The 22238-nt window shown below is 41.5% G+C and overlaps 1 protein-coding gene across 2 annotated transcripts in view; it reads right to left on the bottom strand.

Annotated features, from left to right (window-relative positions):
- The window catches only part of LOC127416517 (pyruvate carboxylase, mitochondrial-like), a 321324-nt gene that overhangs the window by 23601 nt on the left and 275485 nt on the right, over positions 1 to 22238 (bottom strand). For both annotated transcript variants that reach the window (XM_051655945.1, XM_051655953.1), the window contains exons 17-18: positions 10286 to 10530; positions 792 to 971 (exon numbers count right to left, since the gene is read on the bottom strand). In XM_051655945.1, coding sequence (XP_051511905.1) covers positions 792 to 971; positions 10286 to 10530 — 425 coding nt within the window. The remainder of the gene's footprint in view (positions 1 to 791; positions 972 to 10285; positions 10531 to 22238) is intronic.

Raw genomic sequence — 22238 nt, 5'->3', positions numbered from 1 at the left:
CATTTTTGGACTTCAGTGTGCTTCAAAAGGATTTGTCTGTCAATATGTGTATGTGCCAGTGAAACAGTAAATCTAAGTAAATTTGCCACTGTAGAAGCAGAAAGTCTGTCCTCAGTAACCACTATGTTTAAAAATAAAGTGAAAGTCTCTCCTGTGACCTCATGACTGTAGATGTTGTGTGTGTGTATGTGTATTACAGTGGATCTATCGCTTTGACTCTGCATGTATTCTTTTCTCAGCGAGTCTTTCAGCACAAAGAAAAAGAAAAGCCACATCTACTGCTGAGAAAGAAACTGGCAAGTGACAGCTTTATTCATACTTAGACCTTGTGTCTCACATTTTCTGTCTTATCCTCTCTTTTCCTCTATTAGACATATAACACAAACTTTGTGATGGATGTGCACAAATCTCTTGAACTGTCTTTCTCTCACTCTATTGCTCCCTCTCACCTTTTCATTTTTCATTTTCACAATCTTCCTTTGTTTGGCAAGGGATTATTCATGAACAAAACCACAGTCACTCTCAATGGGAAATAAATTGCTTATGTTTCTCCTCATTTTCAAGTGGCTTTTTATGAAAGTACTTGCTAAATGACTAATTGTAAATGTAATGAAAAAGGCTCCATTCGCCAGTAAACATCTCTCTGAGAAATAGTGTCACTTTAAAATATTACACATGCATTCATTTCTCTAATGAAGGACTGTTGTTTAGTTTGTGTGTCTGAAATGTCTTGCAAAATACATGAGACCATAAATGAAGAGAGTTTTGTTTCAGCAGTGGTGTGATCTCACCTTTGACCTGAAGGGCTCAGGGAAGCCTCCGTGTGGTATTCCAATATGTCCTTGCAGGAACTCCACAACAGAAAGTGGGAAGGAGAGCTCATCTGCTCTCTCTTCCACCTCAGCCCTAGAAAGAGAGTTCTGAACCATAAACTGAGCCAGATCACCCACAATCTTAGAAGAGGGGGTCACCTGAAGAAAGTGAGAAACAGACAGAAAGATCATTTTAAATCCAAAAAGAGCTCCTTTCTTCTGAAAACTTCAAAAATCAAGTTTACACAGCATATTTCAATGGGAAGTACTGTAAACAGAAAATCTACACACTAAAAATTAGAGGTAGACCGATATATTGGTTCTGCCGATTAATCAGTGCTGATAGCTGCTTTTAGGAAAAATGCCGATAGTTGACAATAGCTTTTTCATAATTTCTTCATTTCAAATAAGAGTTCGGGGCTTGTTTAAACTTAAAAGTCCCACGTTATGCACCAAATCGTAATTTTTTTCTGGTTATTATTGGGATTTTGGCTGAACAAAAAAAATGCATCTGGTTTTGATTTCATTCATTTTGCACTCTTTGCCCGCCATAGTAAATAAAGAATATATATATATATATATATATATATATATATATATATATATATATATATATATATATATATATATATTTTTTTTTTTTACATTCAATTAATCTATTTTTAAAACTATCAGGTGATTAATCGGTTATCGGCCTTTGCCACCACCTTAGTTGTCGGTATTGGCAAAAATCCCCTATCAGTCGACCTCTACCGAAATCCCCCCCAACCCCATCCCCCAGTCAGTTGTAAAACTTTCATTTTGTTCCAGATGCACAAGTTTCATGTGCTTGATTTTTCCAATAATAAATCAAGCATAATAATAAAATCAAAACACAAGCATATTACAGTGCTACAATCCCCAAACTAGAGAATATGAATTGGCAGATTTGGCAGTGATCTCATTACCACTGGCAGAGATCTCTTGACCATTAGAAATAATAGGCAGCAGTAAATTCTGACAAAGTATGGACTCTACAAGCATAGAGAATCACAAATAATACCAGAAAATAGAGGAGGAATGAATTTGTGGACAGGCCAGGTCACAACAACAGAGGTTCGCTGTCTTCTTAAATGTGAAAAACACCAAATAATAAGATATAAAAATATCACATCCTTTTCCAAATCTGTTTTAAACTTCCTCTAAAGGTCACTCAGACTTAGACAATAAAAACTGACTGTGTGAAGAAGTAAGGATTCAGAAGAGAGAGAGAAAGTGGCTTAAGAAACAAAACAAGGGAGTGACAGAATGAGCGAGTGGTGAGGATTGTGTGGGATTTGAGAGAACGAAAGACATGCGGACTGAAGATGGGAAAAAGCACAAGATTAAGGAGGGGAATAAAATGTTAAATGTCATGTCATCTTTCTTTCACATAAGTAGTTCAGAGCTCTGTGATAAAATACCACTTGTACTGTAAAACTGCTGTAAACTGTTTAACTTGCAGAGTGAAGGCGAGATTAATTTTCCCTTCACAGTAAAAAGTAATGGAATCAGATGGCAGTATCATGGTACATTGATTTGTACCATGTTACTGAATGACTGGCATATTTATATACCATATACCAAATAATATCATTGCATTACCATGGTATATGTCCAAAAAGTATGGTAATACCATGGTAATCTTTGTAAGAGTTTTAAAGTTTTACAAAATTCTGTCATCATTTACTCACCCTCATATTGTTCCAAATCTGTATGACTTTCTGTCTTCTGAGGAACACACATGGAGATGCTAGGCAGTATGTTAGTCTCAGTCACCATTTACTTTCATTGCATCTTTTTAAAAACAATTTTTTTGTTTTCAATGTAAGTAAATGGTGAATGAGGCAGTCATACAGGAACAACATGAGGGTGAGGAAATGATGACAGATTTTTCATTTTTTGGTGTACTATCCCTGTATTAACAAAAGCTGTGACTGTAAGGTGGGGAGGGAGTTAAAAAGGAGAAGAAAAAGAGATATGAATTAGAGTGACATTTTAGGATTACGTTTTGTAATAAGAGTCCAAGACAAAGGTTACGCGAGGTTAATATTCTCATTTAAATACAAAGCCTTAGACAAAACATGTGCAATGACTTTGAGAGAGCAAGGATAAAGCAATCACCCTAGACACTCAGTGACTGTAGTGTGTGACATTACATCTTTTACATATTTGACAATTTGTAAAACTTCTTATGTGCTCCTATGCAGATATATGTCAACAATACAAACCGTAATATTAATAACTTGCACACCTCCTAATTAAACAATGTTCAAATCCTACAGTCTTACATTTGTATTTGTCTACAGCCTCATGTTAGCAACCAGAAGTTCAGTTATCTCAGTGAATAGTGTTCACAGGAAAATTGCTGTTTGTAATTTGAAGAAGTGAACAGTGATTTCACTAAATTAAGCATGAAAGTTCCCTTCAAGAGGCTTTTCATCCTGCCACAGTCATCAGAAGTCAAGGTAAGTGTAGCTGATGCCATGCACGGATTATCAAACTATGATAGCTCACTTGTGGTGTGTATGTAATACAGCATGTACAGTAATGTGCAAAAGTTTTAGGCACTTGTGAAAATGTTGCATAGTGAAGATGTCTTAAAAAATAATGCCATACATAATTTTCATTTATCAATTAACATTATACAAATTCCAGTAAGCATAACAAAATCTAAATCATTATTTGGTGTGACAACATTTGCTTTCAAAACAGCACCAATTCTGCTATGTACATCTGGACACAGTTTTTCTTGGTTGTTGGCAGATAGGATGTTCCAAGCTTCTTGGAGAATTCGCCACAGTTCTTCTATCTATTTAGGTTGTCTCAATTGCTTCTATCTCTTCATGTAATCCCAGACTGACTCGCTGTTCAGTGGGGGGCTTTTGGGGGCCATGCCATCTGTTGCAGGGCTCCCTGTTCATCTATTCTATTCTATTTGCAAAATGAATGTTTGGGAGTGTAAGATGTATATTTCCTATTGACAATAAAACTGCAGAAATAACCACCATATAAATAACCACCTTAAGAAAACTGTTTTTGTGAAACATCTTATGTGCCTAAGACTTTTGCACAGTACTGGATATGTATAATATATGCATATGCATAATATGCATATGTATATGTATATATGCTGTGCACGGAATGCAAATTTTCTGTATGATTAGAATACTGAATGACCTACAGTATTGCACTTGCCATAACGAGCAGTATACAACAGAGCTGACTGCAAGGAATACTGTATCCCACTGCAATGCGCTCAACTTCACCTTCCATTTTCAGTTAAATCGGAAGCAATTTGTAACACTGATATTTAGCATCTTCTACTTGACTCTATTATTCCTAATATGATATCTGGACATCCCTCAATGACTTAAACATGTAACATAGAAAGGTCATGTGGCATGCAAAATAGGAAACATTTATCATTACGTGTCACATACTGTACCACTTTTCAAAAATAGTATAGGCAGTATAGACAGTCCAAAACAAGGCCGTAAAAGCGAGTTCAATGGGTTGTAAATTGAGGAGAGGATTTGTTAAGTACCCAGACATAATGCAAATCTATTTCAGGCCATGCCATGCCACTGTCAGCAAAAGTTATAGAAGCTGTCGGGGAAAGTGTTATAAAATGAGACCAAGACAGGATTAAAGGATCAAACACACGCACACGCACGCACGCACACACACACACACACACACACATACATACACACAAACAATGCCTGTCAGTGTCTCCTCTTACTGCTTTTCTGACATACATTAATCCTTCTGTATACATCTTAGTTGCTCTCTGCTTCGTAGTACACCCACTCACATACACACAGATCTGAAAGTGTTTACTCTATCCTGTGATATTGTGCTGGGTATCTTCAGCTAACTGACAGGGTACATCTGTTTGGCCATCGGCATGGACAGCCAGTGCTTTGAACTCAAGAGAACATGTTTGTGTGTGTCAATGGTATCTTCTGCTGCAGACAGAATTAGTAGAGTGAATGTGTGTGTGTTGCTGTGTGCCTCAGCAAACCAATGGATAAACAACAAGAAAGAGACAGAGGCTATGTTCAGAATGGAATACAAAATAGTTGCAAAGAGGTCTTCGTGTGACTTTTATTGTACTGTTTCACATGTTTTTCACCTGGCATAGTTTCACCGCTTGTCAAAAACAAAGATACTGTTTTTTTTTTATTACCTTTTGCTCTGGTGTGCAGACAATAATCCTTTTAGTTAAAAGCTAGACCATTTTAAAATTAAAGCATCTCAAAGAGGCTAATAAACCACAGCAATGTAACTCCATGCACATGACAATACTTCGCTGCCTCACGGAAATGTGAACCTGCCTAGGCAGAGCACATATCAGGTTTAGCACTTAAATTAAATATTTTTCGTTGGTTAAGAATACTATCAGTAATTGTGTGATGATTTTTGTTTCACTTTAATGTGAGTGATTTTATCATTTGAAAATCTAGATTTTGTGCTATTCAAGATCAAAAGCTCACTGTGGACTTTATTCTCTGCTATTTTGAGTATTGTTTGATGCATATCCATTGCAAAAGGTTCTTTATTCCCTAGTCCCGACAAATAACCATGAACCTTCTCAGTCAGTGTTGGGTAAATTACTTAAAAATAGTAATCCACTACAAATGACTAATTATTTATCTAAAAATTGTAATCAGATTACCTTACTAATTACGTCATAGAAAAAGTAATCACATTACAAAATACTTTATTTTTGTTACTTTTAAAATACTTTTCTGCTCAACAAATTCAAAATAATGTCTTTAATTGTTTCTTGTTCATTGTTACACACAAGTCATGCACACAGCACCTCACAATTCTACTTCACAAATACTCGTATTCTACATAAATACTACAGTATATAAGAAATAAGCATAACCCTATAATGTAAAAATTTACTGAAAGTCAGTAACTGCAATCCAATTACAATAATTTAAATTACACTATTTTAATACTAAAATGTATTAGATTACAGTATATAATTAGATTACAGTAACTGTTGTTGTTGTTGGCTTGTGAGGATTTGGGGAGGAGGAGGATGGTATGCCTATCTTTTGCAGGCTCGAAAGTGGCTGTGTAGCCCAATCCGTGTGGCATAGACCTTTCCGAACTTGGGACAAGAGAAACCCTGGGCTGGTGATGTCTGAAGGGCAGCCAGCACCTTCCTTCTTTTCCTCTTGTCCTCAGCAGCTGCTCATCTGTCGGCTTCAAACTTGAGACTGGCTGCAGTGATGCAGCTGTGCCAGCCTTTTCTGTCACTTGCTTCCTGGTGCCACGAGTTATGATGGATGCCAGCTAGTGAAAGCTGCTTCTTAAGCTGGTCTTTAAAGTGCTTTCTGGGGGCCCCTGGACTGCGCTTTCCTTTACTAAGTTCGCCAAAGAAGACATCCTTTGGCAGTCGTGAGCTCTCCATCCTTGCGACATGCCCCACCTATCGCTGTTGGTGTTTCAGTATCATGGCTTCGATGCTCGGCAAATGTGCTTTCTCCAGCACCTCCTCGTTGGAGATGTACTCTTGCCATTTGATGTTGAGGATAGTGCGTAGGCAGCATTGGTGGAAGCATTCTAGCTGATATACCTGCTTCCTGTTCAAGACCCATGTCTCTGCTCCGTATAGGAGGGTGGGGACTACAACCACTCTGTATACCTTTAGCTTCATGGAGAGGCACAGAGAGTGGTCTTGCCACACTCTACTAGCAAGGCGCCCGAAGGAGCTGTTGGCTTTGGATAGGCGGTCGTCTAGGTCCTTGCTGGTTGTGGCATCACTGGACATGACACTGCCCAGGTATGTGAAGTGCTTCACTGCGTTGAGTTTGGTGCCATCGATGGTGATGTGCAGCGCAATATAGGGTTCACCTGGTGGAGGCTGATACATTACCTGTCTTCTTCAGGCTGATTGTAAGGCCAAAGGCCTTTGCCACCTTTGCAAAACAGTTGACTATGTGTTGTAATGTCTCCTCTGTGTGAGCAATCAAGGCACAGTCATCCGCAAACAGGAGCTCCAGGACCAGCTGCTTGAGGGTCTTTGTCGTGGCAAGCAGACGCCGCAGATGATGCTGCCATTGGTCCAGAAGCGGATGTAGATGCCATCCTGTTATGTTGATAGATGGAGAACAGTGATGGAGTGAGTACACATCCCTGCTTTATGCCATTGGAGATGGAGAAGCTGTCTGACAGGGAGCTGGCTAGTCTGACCTGTCCCAGCTGACCCTCGTGGAGCTGGCAGAGGATGGTGTGGAGCTTGGATGAGCAGCCGAGGCATAATAGGATTTTCCATAGACCCTCACGGCTCACTGTGTCGAAAGCTTTGGTTAGGTCTATAAAGGCGGCATAAAGGCCCATATTCTGCTCTCTGCTCTTCTCCTGTATCTGCCTCAACACGAAGATCATGTCTATGGTGCCCCGTTTTGCACGGAAGCCGCACTGACTTTCTGGTGTGTTCCCCTCGGCAAGCATGGGAGTGAGCCTGTTCAGGAGGACATGGGCTAGAATCTTTCCAGTGATGGAGAGTAATGTGATGCCCCTGTAGTTGGAGCAGTCTGATTTCTCATCCTTGTTCTTGTACGAACAGGGCAAGCAGTGAACAAGCAGTGAACAGGCTCTCTAGTCTTTTTTTCACCAAGTCGCTGCCTTGCTGGAAGACTTCTGCTGGGATTCCATCACTGCCAGGTGACTTCCCGGGTCTCAGCTGAGTAATGGCCTTCTCAATCTCGAAGGGGTTTAGTGGGTGGTCAAGGTTCAGCTTTGCTTCCGCCTGGGGGATCAGGTCCAGTGCAGACTCCTGCACAAAACCTTCTCTGAAGGTTCTCGAAGTGCTAATGGTATGTGAAAGAGTATACAGAATGCAAACACTTCAAAGACTAGTATATTAGAATTTAGTCACATGACCTCATTACATAGCAAGCTCATCCAATCCAACTGGATAAAAAAATGTAATAAATAAATAATAATTTAGGATTGAAAATGAACAAAGAAATTAATTTCTGTGTTACAACCCTTATTCCTTTGTGAAAACAGCCATCTTGCATTCCAGAGAGTGCTGATAGTGATCTATCAGCCTACTGACTGAGGTGTTTGTGTATTGCAAATGGTAGCAACTTGAATACAGTGGGGGTTAAAGGTGGTCTGCTGTTTGGTCAGTTTAAATGTAACAGGTCTGTTTGTAGTCACATGGTCAAGGAAAGGTTAAAAAAAAGATTGTTACTTGTGCTCTGGCTCTTTTTGCATCTTCCTCTCCGAGGCCCTGACTGATTCATTGAGTCATTCAATGAAGATTTCTAGACATCGAACGATAGTGATTTCTTTTTACAACCGATACCAATATGCAGAACCGATTTTTAATTATTGTTTTATTTCTATTTTTGATACAATGATAACAACATTGTGGAACTTAAACTGTTTTGTTTATTACACTTTTTAAATAGTGTAAATTCACTCTCTCCTTCCATGCTTATTTTTTGTAATCAAAACAACATTTATTTCTAAAGGGTATCTACCAACTTTGTATAAATCTAATTGTCTATTTTAAACAACAGTTTTAAAAGGATTAGGCATTGTTCATTGGGCTAAAGACAACTTGTTCGCTAAATTCATTGTCACGATTACAGAGTCCATATCAAATGGCATGTTATCAGAATTACTAATAATGTTTTTGTCAGTCTATAATAGCAGCTGGCAAAAAAAAAAAAAAATGTTGTTGCAATTTTTAGACACATTTATTGTGTTTATTGTGACGCACTGACCCCATGATTTTCTATGCTTTTATGCAAAACTTACATTCAAACGGTGTGGCAGAGATAATTACTTTCCTCATAGCTGTAATTACGTAGATGATGGTTAATAGTAAAATAAAGGTTATATAGTAAATGAGTAAATGTTATTATAATTAAGGGAGTTTTAAACAAGTGTATTTTGTTAAAAGCTTATCTGGTTTCATACGGTGACCATTCTGTTGGAACATACTTGCATCAACCTGATGAATGGCAAATTTAGGAGACTAATGAGCATAGGCAACAGACTATTCATTTAAACCATTTTATTTCCAACATGCACACTCCCAAGGCTCTTTCGATTTAATTAATGTAAAGTAACATTATGTCTTTGGGATTTTGCAGGGTTTGTCTTGCACTATGTGAGTTTGTCTCTGTTTCTTAGCATTAAGCTTAAACCATTACTAGTTACTTTGAAAAAAGTTTTTTAATTCAAGCAATACATTGCGAAAGCAAGTTACTTTACATGTGGACACCATTGTTTCCCCTCACACGCAGTGCCGCAGGGCAGTCTTGCATGCAATTTTTAAAACATCTACTACATTTATCAGTGGATCCGATATAACAAAAGTGATAAAATGCTTGAATATCGGAAAAAAAAAACATTGGTAAAACCAATTTTCGGTCGATCTCTAAAGATTTCATCAGACTGATTCAAACCAGTAACACTGGTCACGCTGTGTTTTTGCGTGTATCCCACGAAGACAAGTCAATAGAAAGACGTTTTTTCTTGCCATTATTTTGCGATACATTGTCTTTTTATCTCATTGAACTCTGGTAAAATTTCTACACAAAATAAATTATGCTGGAAACCAGTGCGGGAAACACTGTATGAGAGAAAGACAAGACAAGGAGTGTGAACTGAATAACAATGGCATGCAGATGCACTGGAGGTAAACAGAAACTTTTGTTAGGAGAACACTGATAATTGATTGCATTGAGTAGAAGGCTGAAGCGAGTGACGTATGCCAGATACATTTCACTTGATTAGTTAATTTGGCCTTAGGGGCGGGGGCAGCAATGCAGAGCTCAGCATTAGCAGGTGACATTGACTGCAGGTAATGGGCTATGTGGCTGACATCTAATCTGATAACTAGAACACTCACTATCACACTCTTCACAGACTTGCACACACACACACACACGCGCACACACACACACACACACACACACACACACACACACACACACAAAGTGGCAGAAGTTGTTCTTATATTAGTTGAAGCGATGATGGGCTGATGTTCTGCCATCCTACAGCATGCTGACTAAGAAATGTCCATCCAGAGTCTGCAAAATGTAAGGTCTCTGTTTCCAAATAAAACTTTTTAGCATCTGTTCAAATTAAAATAATGACACAGGAAAGAATGAAGTGTCCTTGCAATGTAATTATGTAAACAGTAATATGCTAAATTTAGGATAAGGATTGTAGCAAATTTGTTCATATTTTAAACTACTTGTTAGGTTTTAAACAACAGGACAGATAAAAAATAAAAATTAAACAGATTAGGCTGTGACAATAAACTTGGAATTTAATTGACAGCAAATCCAATAGAATAGAGAAAAGTCACTTTATTCACTGGCCTTCAAGAACACATTTCAATATGTGGAACATGGCAGCAGGAGAAAGGGACAGAGAAAGAAAGTCAAAGAGATATTTGGAGGTCTTACTTTGATAAGATCTCCCAACAGTTTGTTGGCTTCAGTGTAGGCTTTCTTCACCTCTTTGAACTTATTACCTAGGCCCATGCTGTGGGCCTGGAAGTGAAGGTTGGTGTACTGGCCCCCTGGGATCTCATTTTCATAAACATCTGCATTACCAGATTTCATGGTGGCAGTGCAGTCGAAGGGAGCATACAGACCACGAGCCACTTCCCAGTACTCACTGTAGTCAAAGACCTTGTCCAGAGAAACACCTGCAAGATACAAATGACAGATGTGTGGAAAATAATTTATAGCTTGTATTTCAAATATAAAAATATTCACTGTAAAAATGTTTGCCAGGTAACTTAAAAAAGGTGTTACGGATGCTTAATGTGGTAACATTTAAATGTACTGGTTTTATTCAAGTCAAAAATATTATTTAATATTGACTGAATCAATCCGATCAGGGCTTGACATTAACACCCGCCAAATTCGGGTAGAAATCAGAAGTGGCGGGTAACTCCGCCAACCGTACTAGCCACTTTGGCGGGTGGCCACAGCCGAATCAAACTTAATTGTATTCATCCCACTTTCAGCGCATTATAAGCACTAAATAAGCCTCTCATAACACGCACATCTGTGGTGGAGAATGAAGCGTGAAGAGCCAGAGCTATGGGACAGTGCAGAGCGAAACTGGCATGATTCAGTAAAGCTTTACTCGATATTGCAGCGGCCGGCAGAGACCACAAAACGTATGTGACCCATTTGAATTCTACTGAGAATCTTCTACTTTAAGGCGCTATTTTGAGGAAATAGAACCTTTAATCATTAGGCTTGTGTCCTGCTGAACTCATATAATTCTTGTTCAAATAAAATGACCAAAACAAATACATACGGTTATAGTCTGCAATTAGTTTTATCACTTTTGTGGGGTGGGGGAATTTAGCTAGTGAAAAATGCTGACAGCTAGTGACTTTGGAATACCACTAGCCACAGTGTCTGGTGAGCCAAAAAGTTAATGTCAAGCCCTGAACCCAATTACATTACAAAAGTAATTTTTAAACCAACAAAAGTCATTTTTAAGTATATAAATAGTTCTCTAAAAAAAACAACTGCACAAAATGTAATTGTAGGACCAAGTAATAAATCAAACGTATACTGCATTACAGTGATTGTACCAAAATCCCCTTTAACCGTAGTAAACTCGATGTAACGCACAGCTAGCTAGCTTATTATTTACTGTCTTATTGCTTTTATAAAACGGTGGCAACATCAGTATGATAATAAGCATCAATAATGTAGGGCTTTACTGGTTGTTTAGATCAGTGTTACTATCAGAAATAATTAATAATTATTTCTGTAGTTATTAATCAATATTTAAATTAATTAATTGGATCTAACTCATTAAAACCTCATATAGGACTCCAGTAAATGTAGTGTGCTACGTTTAGGAGCAAGTATGGTTATTAGCAATAATTAATAATTATCAAAGATAATTATTAATTATTAAAATCAATAGAACATTGATGAGAATCAATGTTAGCTTTTTTTTTAATCCTTTAAAATCAACACTTATCAATTGTTAACATCGATGAAACATTAAAATTAACACTAGCTTATTGATCATTCTAATTCAATCAAAGATAATTATCAATTATCAAAAATCAATAGAATATTAATAAGGATTAACATTGATGGGGCACCACCCTGAAATTAGGGACTAATAACCGAATATTAAAACAGTCTCAATATTAGATTGTTTTCTTAGGAAAATCGACATCCGAAGAATATCGATTTTCGAATAAAAAAAACAATGAATGAAGGTTTGAATCCGAGCACTGACATCCCGTCAGCATGACACAGGTGTATGCAAAACAAACCAAAACACTTCTCTTTGTAATATAAACGAAGTTTATTTATGCAGTAATATCAATTAATAATTAATACAATGCAGTCAATGAACTTCCGACTTACAACTACAAACTAAACAGTGATATGATTAGATATGGAAATAAAATAATCCTATAACACATAAGGTGTGTGTGTGTCAGTGTGGTTAGTGAGAGAGAGAGAGAGAGATGATTAAGTGACAGCCCGAAAGCTGATTTCGCAATAGCTGGAGATAAAGCAGCCGCGTTCATCACTCAGAGACGCGGTTTTACGAGCGGGGCTCGTAAAAGTCCTGTGTTATTTGACTCTTTAATGGATAAACTCAGTTGCTATCTCACCTGCGATGGCGAAAATGCACAACAGTCCAATTTGGTTGGACCACAATACAGCAAAACAAATTCGTGATAATTAATACCCTGAGTATTAATAATTAGCGGACATGGCGGTCCGTAAACTGTACAAGCAAAAACCTTGAAACACAAGAATAACACGCTATAATATTCTATCTCTGCCCAGACGTAAACCTCTTACTTGAATCGCATGAGGACACAGGTAGAATGTGTTTTCCTCCGTCCTTTAACTCTGACCCGGTTTCTTGAGGCTCGTGTGATGACGAGAGCCGTTTCCTCGCGCTGTCGGCGGGCGGTACGGCTGTTGATTCTCGGCGGGCTGGCGGAGAACTCAGAAATGTCGACTTGATTGAAGATGGAAGAGAAATCTTTAATCTCTTCACTTCTGTAGGCCAACGGATGAAGATGCGAATTGCTCGGCGGTCTCCTTCGGATCCGTTAGAGTGTTTGGTTGAACACAGAGTAATCTCAACTCGTCCAGCGAGATGGAGATTGTATGGCTACAGTTTCAAGTCGGACATTACTTCCTTATGCCACGAGGTTACACCGGAGAGCAGCAAAAAGCTACGTCCGTATTCGGTGAACGAAGTCGCCGGAAGCAACTTTGGAAGCATTTTCAGAATTATTTGAAGTCCGGATGATGTCATGTTCGAGGGACGTTCTGTTGTGTGCCTCATCCAATAGGAGTTGAGTGCTCGATCCTTTAGTGGGCAAGGCTTCATGGATCTGTAGTCTGTTTAGGACTCCCGTTGTTTGATTTTGGCGCGATTTTATCAGTAAGATTTATGACTTAGAAGGAGGGGGCTTGAGGAATGTTTTTTATGACTGTTAGGCCTGCCTTTGTCTTCTATCTGAATACATGAGGCCCAACAATAAATAATTGGATTTTTATTTCCTGAAAGAAATACCAATTGTTGCATGGCAGCAAAAGGATAGTGATCAAGTTTTAGATTTAGGCATTGGTTTGGTGTAAATGAAATGCTGCATCCTAGCTGCTCTGCCCTTGTCATGGCAGTCTTGTATACAGTTGGCTGTACACGAAAATCACCACAGTTACTTTGCAGTGCAAGGGTTGCAATAAATGGTTAAACACATGCAGTAAAGAAAAGACATCATAAAAAAGTCCAATCACAACCAAGTATGCAAATATAACACTGGCGTGCTGCCTTTCATTTGACTAATCATCATCACAGTTAATTTTCATTAATAGTAATGAAACAATTCTTCCTCCAAGTAACATAGTTCATTAGCCTAACTGTAAGCCGTTTACGGTTGCCAAGTAACATAGCAAATTGATATAGAATTCAGCATAAATATAGAATTCAATTTGGTTACAGGTGTGCATACTGTATATCAATTATTTTCCATGGCTTGGAACATGGCTCCAATTTATCCAATCAGATGTTACAGCCAGAACTATCCATTTTATGATTTGAAGTTAATAATACACAGAGACACTCTCTTTCCCATACTACTGCAATTTAAAATCTGTTTAAAAAGACACATTGACTGCTCAGAGCAATTAATAATACGAGTCATTCTCTAAAGGAAAGGCAGAAATGCTGTAAGTATCAGTTTAGTTAAATTAATCACCCTGTCCTTTCAGATCCCATTAAGCGATAATGATGGCAGCACAGTCTGTCTCTCTTTTGCTGGGGATATTTGATTGACAGACACTTTTGCTGTCCTAATCTGACACTTCTCAAAAAACACCATCAAACCATCAATAATGCTCCATAAAGCTAGACAGTAGTAATCAATGTTGATTTAATTAAGCCTGATACCATGAAAGCATCTTTCCAGTCTTCAGGCCACACACACATGTACGCGTACATTAACACAATCATATGGCATCAGTGTTAAGCCCCCTGCTATGATTATACTGTCGTTGGATTTGCATCACTCCGACCTTGCAATAGTAACAAGCACATTAAGTGATGTCAATGTCACTACAGCAGATAAATGCCTCTAAAACCTGCGTAGAGGCATTAATGAGTGTGTATTTGTGTGTGTATGGGTGTTTCTATGAGAGAGAAAATGTCACAGAGACCTGCTGCTGGACACTTTTAGGGGATATAGCATCAGCTATAAATGACAGCACTATTCAACCTAACATTTTAAAGTTGCTGTAAGTGATTTCTGTGGAAAATTGCAAAAAATTAAATTGCTAAAAATAATAAACCAATAAAGTACATAAAAGTACATGCTATATTGTGACCATAGTCACGGCTAAATGGGGTTGTTAAGACAATACGCAGCAGAGTTTTATTTTCATTTTCATGAAAATATAATTGTATTAAGAAAATGTGATTGTGTTATCCTTCTGCCAGAAGATGTAGTTGCTGACATAACAGAATGTTGCTATGCAACAAAAATGATGAGCCGCTATGGGTGCTGCACACTGATATGGTGAACAGGTTATAAGTGTTACTAAATTGTGGATTTTAACACAGCCGGAATGCTATATTGACCAATCAGTATTCAGGACTGGGGATGCAACGGTGAGTTTTTGATGGCTAGATTACATTCCAGTTATCCGGTTTTATGCTATTTACTAACTTTCTTATTATGCCACAGCACTGAGGCAAAAAAGTCATATCATATCACAACTGAATGTGTTAGTGGATGCATTTCTTAGGAATATAAGATATGTATAATATACTATAAGATATATTAGAATATAAGAATACTCATTTGCATAAAAATTCTGGTTTGGAATCTCACTATGGGATATAGAATACAACTGTATTACAGATTTGCTGGTTGAAGCAGAACATCCCCTCTGGCATACATACTTCTTGGCATCCAAGAGATGAGATCAGAAACAGAAAGATATAAATCCGCTACTGTAACCCACACTTTTATTGTTATATGGAGTGCTTACTGTACAGTACTCTGCATTCTCTCATGAAGGACATAGTGAGCCACTGAAGGCTCTGTGACATCCAGTCTATAAAACCTAAGAAATGCGTGCAGAGAGCACCTGCTCGCTGCAGCCCAAATTTCGCGAACTGAAACGCTCTTGAACAGTGCTCTGGATGTATACCCCTAGTGGAGAGGGCTTGTAACTCCTATGGAGGCTGCAGATAAGATCCCTTGTCTTCTGCACATACCATTGCAGAGCATGAACCGGGCACAGACAACACAGTCGCTCTTCCTTTGCTGAGGAAAAAGGTGGCGAGTAAAAAAACGATAGAGCAAGCAATTCACTCACTTGCTTAGTCGTCATTAAAGCAAGTAACAAAGCTGTATTTAAAGAGAGCAGCTTTAACATGACACTCTATATCAGTTCAAAAGGGGACTGAGACAGAATGTTCTGGACCACAAACTGATCCCAAGGTGGGACCACCGGTCTAGAGACTGAGTGTAACTTCTGAATATGTCTTATAAAATGACAAACAAGTGGGTACTGGTCCATAGGAACAGAGTCAATGGCCACATGACATGCCAATATAGTGGCCAAAATAGACTTTAACCATTGAAAAGGCTAAGCCCATATGTAAAAGTTCCTGCAGAAAACACAGCATGTCCATCACCAAACAGAAGTTTGGAACAACATGTCTATCTGCACACCATAGTTTAAACACTCCCCATTTGAGATCATACAACAAACGTGTTGAGGCCGCCCTCGCACTCTGGATTATTTCAATCACTCTCGGTGGCTATCTCTGCCATCCACAGCCTCCCCAGCCAGCTCAGCGCTATAAGAATAAGTGAATAGCACAATTCTCTCACTCTCTGCAGTGTCAGCCCAATCAGGCTCAGCAGGGAAACACATACAGCAATGCATAATAATGGGAGCATTGCTTACAGCAGGCAATTTAAAGTCAGATAATGACTAAAATTGGTATTTTTTTGTTGAATGCGGTAAATTTGTACACAAGCAATGCTTTAAATAATGAGGATGATTTAAGACGCAGCTTCTCAAAGTTTAACACGCTGATAGAAACAACAGACAAAAACACTTGGCACTGTCAGCATGCTTAAACATTCCAAAAAGTTGCATCTCTCAATTCATCCCTTTAAAAGCACCACTGCTAAAAATATTAAACTCACTAAGGGCAGATTCACTAAGAATGAATTGTGGCCGCTAAAAGCAAAATATTTTTGCACATGCTCGTTCAGCGCCCGATTCACTAAAGTAATTATGCAGATCAGGCAACGGCACAAACATGCCCACAAAATCGCTGCTGAGTGCAATTTGCATGCGCAATTCTGATCTTGCGGTCTGATTCTGAGCACAATATAGCCGAGAATGCCGCAAACCACCATATTTGACCCACACTGCCAGGACTGAACAGCATCACTTTGATCCAGACACCTGTATCATCTCTTAGACATGCAGAACGTGTGCTTGATGACACTGCGCATGTGATTGTAATGCTCTTCAACATCATTTGATGAGTATTTGATTAATTACTGCTGAAATGATTGGTTGAAAATGTTCACAAACATTTTTTAAATTAAAACTAGTGGAACGACTAGTGGACCACCCTGTCCCCTTTGTAGGATGTGTACCTTTATATGACTCCAGTAACCCTTAATCATTCAAATGGCCCTAAACAGCCGATTTTGTTTTTTGGTGGATATGAGTCTTGTAGAACGAATTCAGCTCTTATATTTTGGAGTTCTTGTGTAGTCCCAGTTTCACGTGAAGTTCACAATCAGTCTATGGTGCCTGGCTGAGCACCACGTGGACACTGTCCACAACTGTAAAAGCAGCTGCACTAACCACCCAGGCAAAAGCACAACTTGCATCGAAAAACTCTTTTATATTCATATATTATACTGTATCTATAATATATATAATATATATAGCACTACAAAATTAAAGGTGTGTTAAAATTAACAAAGCTAAGTCAAGTTTTGCATTTTTTGTGCAGAGCTCTGAGGTCAGAACAGTTTGTCCATATTATGATGAATTTTAGTGTAACATCAATAGAGTCTTCAATAACTAGAACTTTGATAAGATAGAAAGAATATGTGTATGTGTGTATGAGAAAGAGAGAGAGAAAAAAGTAAAAGACAAAGCGGAAAGCCTTTTAAAAGTGAACATAAAGGCTCCAAACTTGTCTTTCTACTGAGAATCGAGATATGGAGAGAATAAGTGACAAATGGAGTACGGCAGGAAAAGTGTTAGTGGAAGGGGAAGCTTGAAGACTGGAAAAACATGGAAAGGAGAAGACAAAGCTGTATATTGATAGAAAGAAATGTGTTGAACACACATATAGGAACAGATGAGTGTAGGTGAAAGAGGATGGGCGAAAGCAGGAAATAAACTGAAAAGATAAGAATGAAAGAAATGAGCAGCAGAGTCTTCAAAGAGAGAAGGGCCAGGAGAGACCATGAGAAAGATAAGAAGGCTAGAAATGAAGAGAGAAAAGACAGGGAAGAGGAGGGAAAGAGAGAGAATAGGAAATGTGGAAATAGCAAACACCAAATATGGAGTGCTGTCAGAAAACACAAATCAATGGTAGGGCAGCTGGAAGGGGCAATCCAGACAGAGAAAATATTAAAAACAACAAAAGAAAGAAGAGAGAGAGAGAGAGAGAGAGAGAGAGAGAGAGAGAGAGAGAGATGAACGCAAGACCTGTTATTATTTATACATTAATAACAAACAGCCCAAGCTCGTGCAAAGATACAGTGAGCTAAATCTTTACCTGTGCTAGCGTGCTACAGTGGCAACTAAATTAACCAGCACAATACTCTTGCGAGAAAGCAAGTGATAGTAAGAGAAAGAGAGATGAGGGGGAATGAGACTTTTTTTGAGACTAAAGGTCTTTGGTGAACAATTACCTCAATAAATGTGCTCATGAATAAAAACTGTACACACAAACGTCCTGGTTACTTGCGTAACCTCCATTCCCTGATGGATGGAACGAGACGTTTTGTCGATGTAGTGACACTAGGGGTCACTCTTGGGAGCCCGAAACACCTCTGGTCTTTGAAAAAAGGCCAATGAAAATTGGCGAGTGGTATTTGCATACCACTCCCCCGAACATACGTGTATAAAAGGAGCTGGTATGCAACCACTCATTCAGGTTTTGTGCTGAGGAGCCAAGACAAGGTCCCGGCCATTTCAGCGGGTAGTCCAGCGTTGTGGCAGGAGGGACACAATGTCTCGTTCCCTCCATCAGGGAACGGAGGTTACGCAAGTAACCAGGACGTTCCCTGTCTGTCACTCACTCGACGTTGTGTCGATGTAGTGACACTAGGGGTCCCTATACGAAACGCCACAACTGGCTGAACTGTGTTACGTGAACTGGCGGTGTGTGACGGGCAGACCACTGTGTGCCTCGTAGCCAGCGCACTAGGTCGACATATAACCTCCCCCAATGCTGTTATGAGTGTCGAACGGCCCTTCGGGGACAAGTCGACTGCCCAAAAGATAGAGACAGGCTAGCCCAGTCGTGGCCTCTTATCCTCTCTTTTTTTACGGGCTAATACATCACATGGTCTTGTCGAGCCTTGTCGGAAGTATGTCATGTGGAGAAGTCCCATGCTAGGTCCTACCCTATGGGGGAGGAGTTTCTACAAACATGGTGACTGGGGCAGAGGGGCCTCTGCCCAAGGAAGATGCAGTTTACCAACAGGGAAACGAATTAGTGGAAGATATACGTCACATGGGGTTACCTATGGGGAACCAACACATGCAGAGCACCTACCCCAGTACAGGGCTTAGTTAGCACATGTACTGAGCCGGCAGCGAGTTTCTCGGCAAACTCGTCTGCCACAGGGCTCGGAGGAAGTCATCCAGGGAACACAGTTTGTGAACACTACTGGGAGTCAACAGCGCACGTCTTCAGCTCAAGGGAGGTGAAAGGCTCTATGCGCAAGCGATAAACCCAGCCAGCTGTCCCGGACTTAACTGCTTGTGCCTGCCACTACACGGGACGAAACCGGTTCCACCCGGAGATTGTAGAACCTCGCAAAGGTGTTGGGTGTTTCCCAGCCCGCTGCTCTGCAAATATCTGTTAGAGAGGCACCACTGGTCAAGGCCCAGGAGGCCGCCACACTCCTGGTAGAATGGGCTTGTAGCCCTGCCGGGGGCGGCACGTCCTGGGCGTGATATGCCATTGTTATGGCGTCAATGTCCCAGTGGGCGATCCTCTGCTTGGAGACAGCGCTTCCTTTCCGCTGTCCACCAAAGCAGACAAAGAGCTGCTCAGAGACTCAAAAGCTCTGCGTGTGATCCAAATAGATTCGTAAAGGACACAGCAACGTCAGGGCTGGGTCTGCCTCCTCCTGGGGCAGTGCTTGCAGGTTCACCACCTGATCCCTAAAAGGGGTCGTGGGAACCTTGGGCATATAGCCCGGTCGGGGTCTCAGGATCACGTGAGAGTAGCCCGGACCGTTTCGCTGACAGAGAACGCTTGCAGGTCTCCTACCCTCTTGATGGAAGTGAACACAGTCAGGAGGGCAGTCTTGCCTTAAGAGAGTGCCTTAAGCTCGGCTGACTGCAGGGGCTCAAAGGGGGCTCTCCTTAGACCCTAAAGAACTACAGAGAGGTCCCATGAGGGAATGAGGCGCGGTCTGAAGGGATTCAACCTCCTGGTGCCTCTCAGGAACCTGATGATCAAGTCATGCTTCCCTAAGGACTTACCGTCCACTGTGTCGTGGTGTGCCACTTTAGCGGCTACATACAACTTCAAGGTGGAGGGGGACAGCCACCCTTCCAACCTCTCCTGCAGGAAGGAACGCACCGATCCGACTGCGCATCTCTTGGGGTCTTCGCGTCAGGAAGAACACTACTTAGCGAACAGACGCCACTTCAAGGCATACAGGTGCCTCGTTGAGGGGGCCCTAGCCTGAGGGATCGTGTCTACCACCGCGGGTGGTAGGCCACTTAAGTCTGCCGTGTCCTATCCAGGGGCCAGACATGGAGGATCCAGAGATCTGGTCGCAGGTGCCAGATGGTGCCCCGCCCCCGATAAAGAAGGTCCTTCCTCCGGGGAATTTGCCAGGGGGGAGCTGTCGCGTGGAGCGTGAGGTCTGAGAACCACATCTGGGTGGGCCAGTTGGGTGCTACCAGGACAACCTGCTCCTCCCTGACCTTGCACAGGGTCTGTGCAAGCAGGCTCACTGGGGGAAATGCATATTTGCGTAGTCCAGGGGGCCAGCTGTGTGCCAGCGCGTCTATACCGAGAGATGCCTCAGTCAGGGCATACCAGAGCGGGCAGTGGGAGGATTCTTGGGAAGTGAACAGGTCTACCTGTGCCTGCCCGAATCGACTCCAAATCAGCTGGACCATCTGAGAGTGGAGTTTCCACTCTCCCCTGAGGGTAACCTGTTGTGACAGCATGTCCGCTGCAGGGATGTGAGTGGCTCGCTGCAACTTGAGGTGCTGCTGACTCCACAGGAATAGACGACGGGTGAGTTGTGACATACAATGGGAGCGTAAACCACCTTGGCGGTTGATGTATGCCACCGTTGCCGTGTTGTCTGTCCGAACTAACACATGCTTGCCCTGGGTCAACGGCCGAAACCTCCACAGGGCGAGCAGAATTGGCAACAACTCGAGACAGTTCATGTGCCAATGCAGCCGCGGGCCCATCCAGGAGCCGGCGGCTGCGTACCCATTGCATACAGCACCCCAGCCTGTTTTGGAGGCATCTGTCGTAACCACGACGCGCCTGGAGACCTGCTCTAGGGGAACGCCTGCCCGTAGAAATGTGAGGTCGGTCCAAGGGCTGAAGAGGCTGTGACAGACCGGCGTGATGGCCACGTGATGTGTCCCGCGGCACCATGCCCATCTCGGGACTCGAGTCTGGAACCAGTGCTGAAGTGGTCTCATATGCATCAACCCGAGTGGAGTGGACACTGCTGAGGATGCCATATGCCCCAGGAACCTCTGAAACAGTTTCAGTGGAACCGCTGTCTTCTGTCTGAATGCCTTCAAACAGGTAAGCACCGACTGTGCACGCTCGTTCATGAGGCGCGCCGTCATCGAGACTGAGTCCAACTCCAAGCCGAGAAAAGAGATGCTCTGTACCGGGAGGAGCTTGCTCTTTCCCCAGTTGACCCGAAGCCCTAGTCGGCTGAGGTGCGAGAGCACCAGGTCCCTGTGTGCACACAACACATCCTGAGAGTGAGCTAGGATTAGCCAATCAGGATACGAATTAGCTAGGATGCGAATGCCCACTTCCCTTAACAGGGCAAGGGCTGCTTCTGCGACCTTCATGAAGATGCGAGGGGACAAGGACAGGCCGAAAGGGAGGACCTTGTACTGATACGCCCGACCCTTGAATGCAAACCGCAGGAAGGGTCTGTGTCGAGGTAGAATCGAGACGTGGAAGTACGCGTCCTTCAGGTCTACCGCCACGAACCAATCTTGATGCCGGACGCTCGCTAGAATACGTTTTTGTGTCAGCATCTTGAACGGGAGTCTGTGTAAAGCCTGGTTCAGTACTCGCAGGTCCAAGATTGGCCGCAACCCACCGCCTTTCTTCGGTACAATGAAGTAGGGGCTGTAAAACCCCTTCTTCATCTCGGCCGGAGGGACAGTCTCTATCGCACCCTTCTGTAGGAAGGTAGCGATTTCCGTGCACAAGGTAGTGGCGTTCTCACCCTTCACCGCTGAACCTGGGCAGATGCCTGGCAAACTGAATAGTGTAGCCGAGTTGGACGGTCCGGACCAGCCATCGCGACGGGTTGGAAAGCGCAAGCCACGCGTCCAAGCTCCAGGCGAGGGGGACCAAGGGGACAATCTTGTCGGACGTACCGGCGGGTGGGGCCTCATG

This window comes from Myxocyprinus asiaticus, chromosome 2 (genome assembly GCF_019703515.2).
Source record: "Myxocyprinus asiaticus isolate MX2 ecotype Aquarium Trade chromosome 2, UBuf_Myxa_2, whole genome shotgun sequence".
Taxonomy (NCBI): domain Eukaryota; kingdom Metazoa; phylum Chordata; class Actinopteri; order Cypriniformes; family Catostomidae; genus Myxocyprinus; species Myxocyprinus asiaticus.
This window is presented reverse-complemented; position numbering and strand designations above follow the sequence as displayed.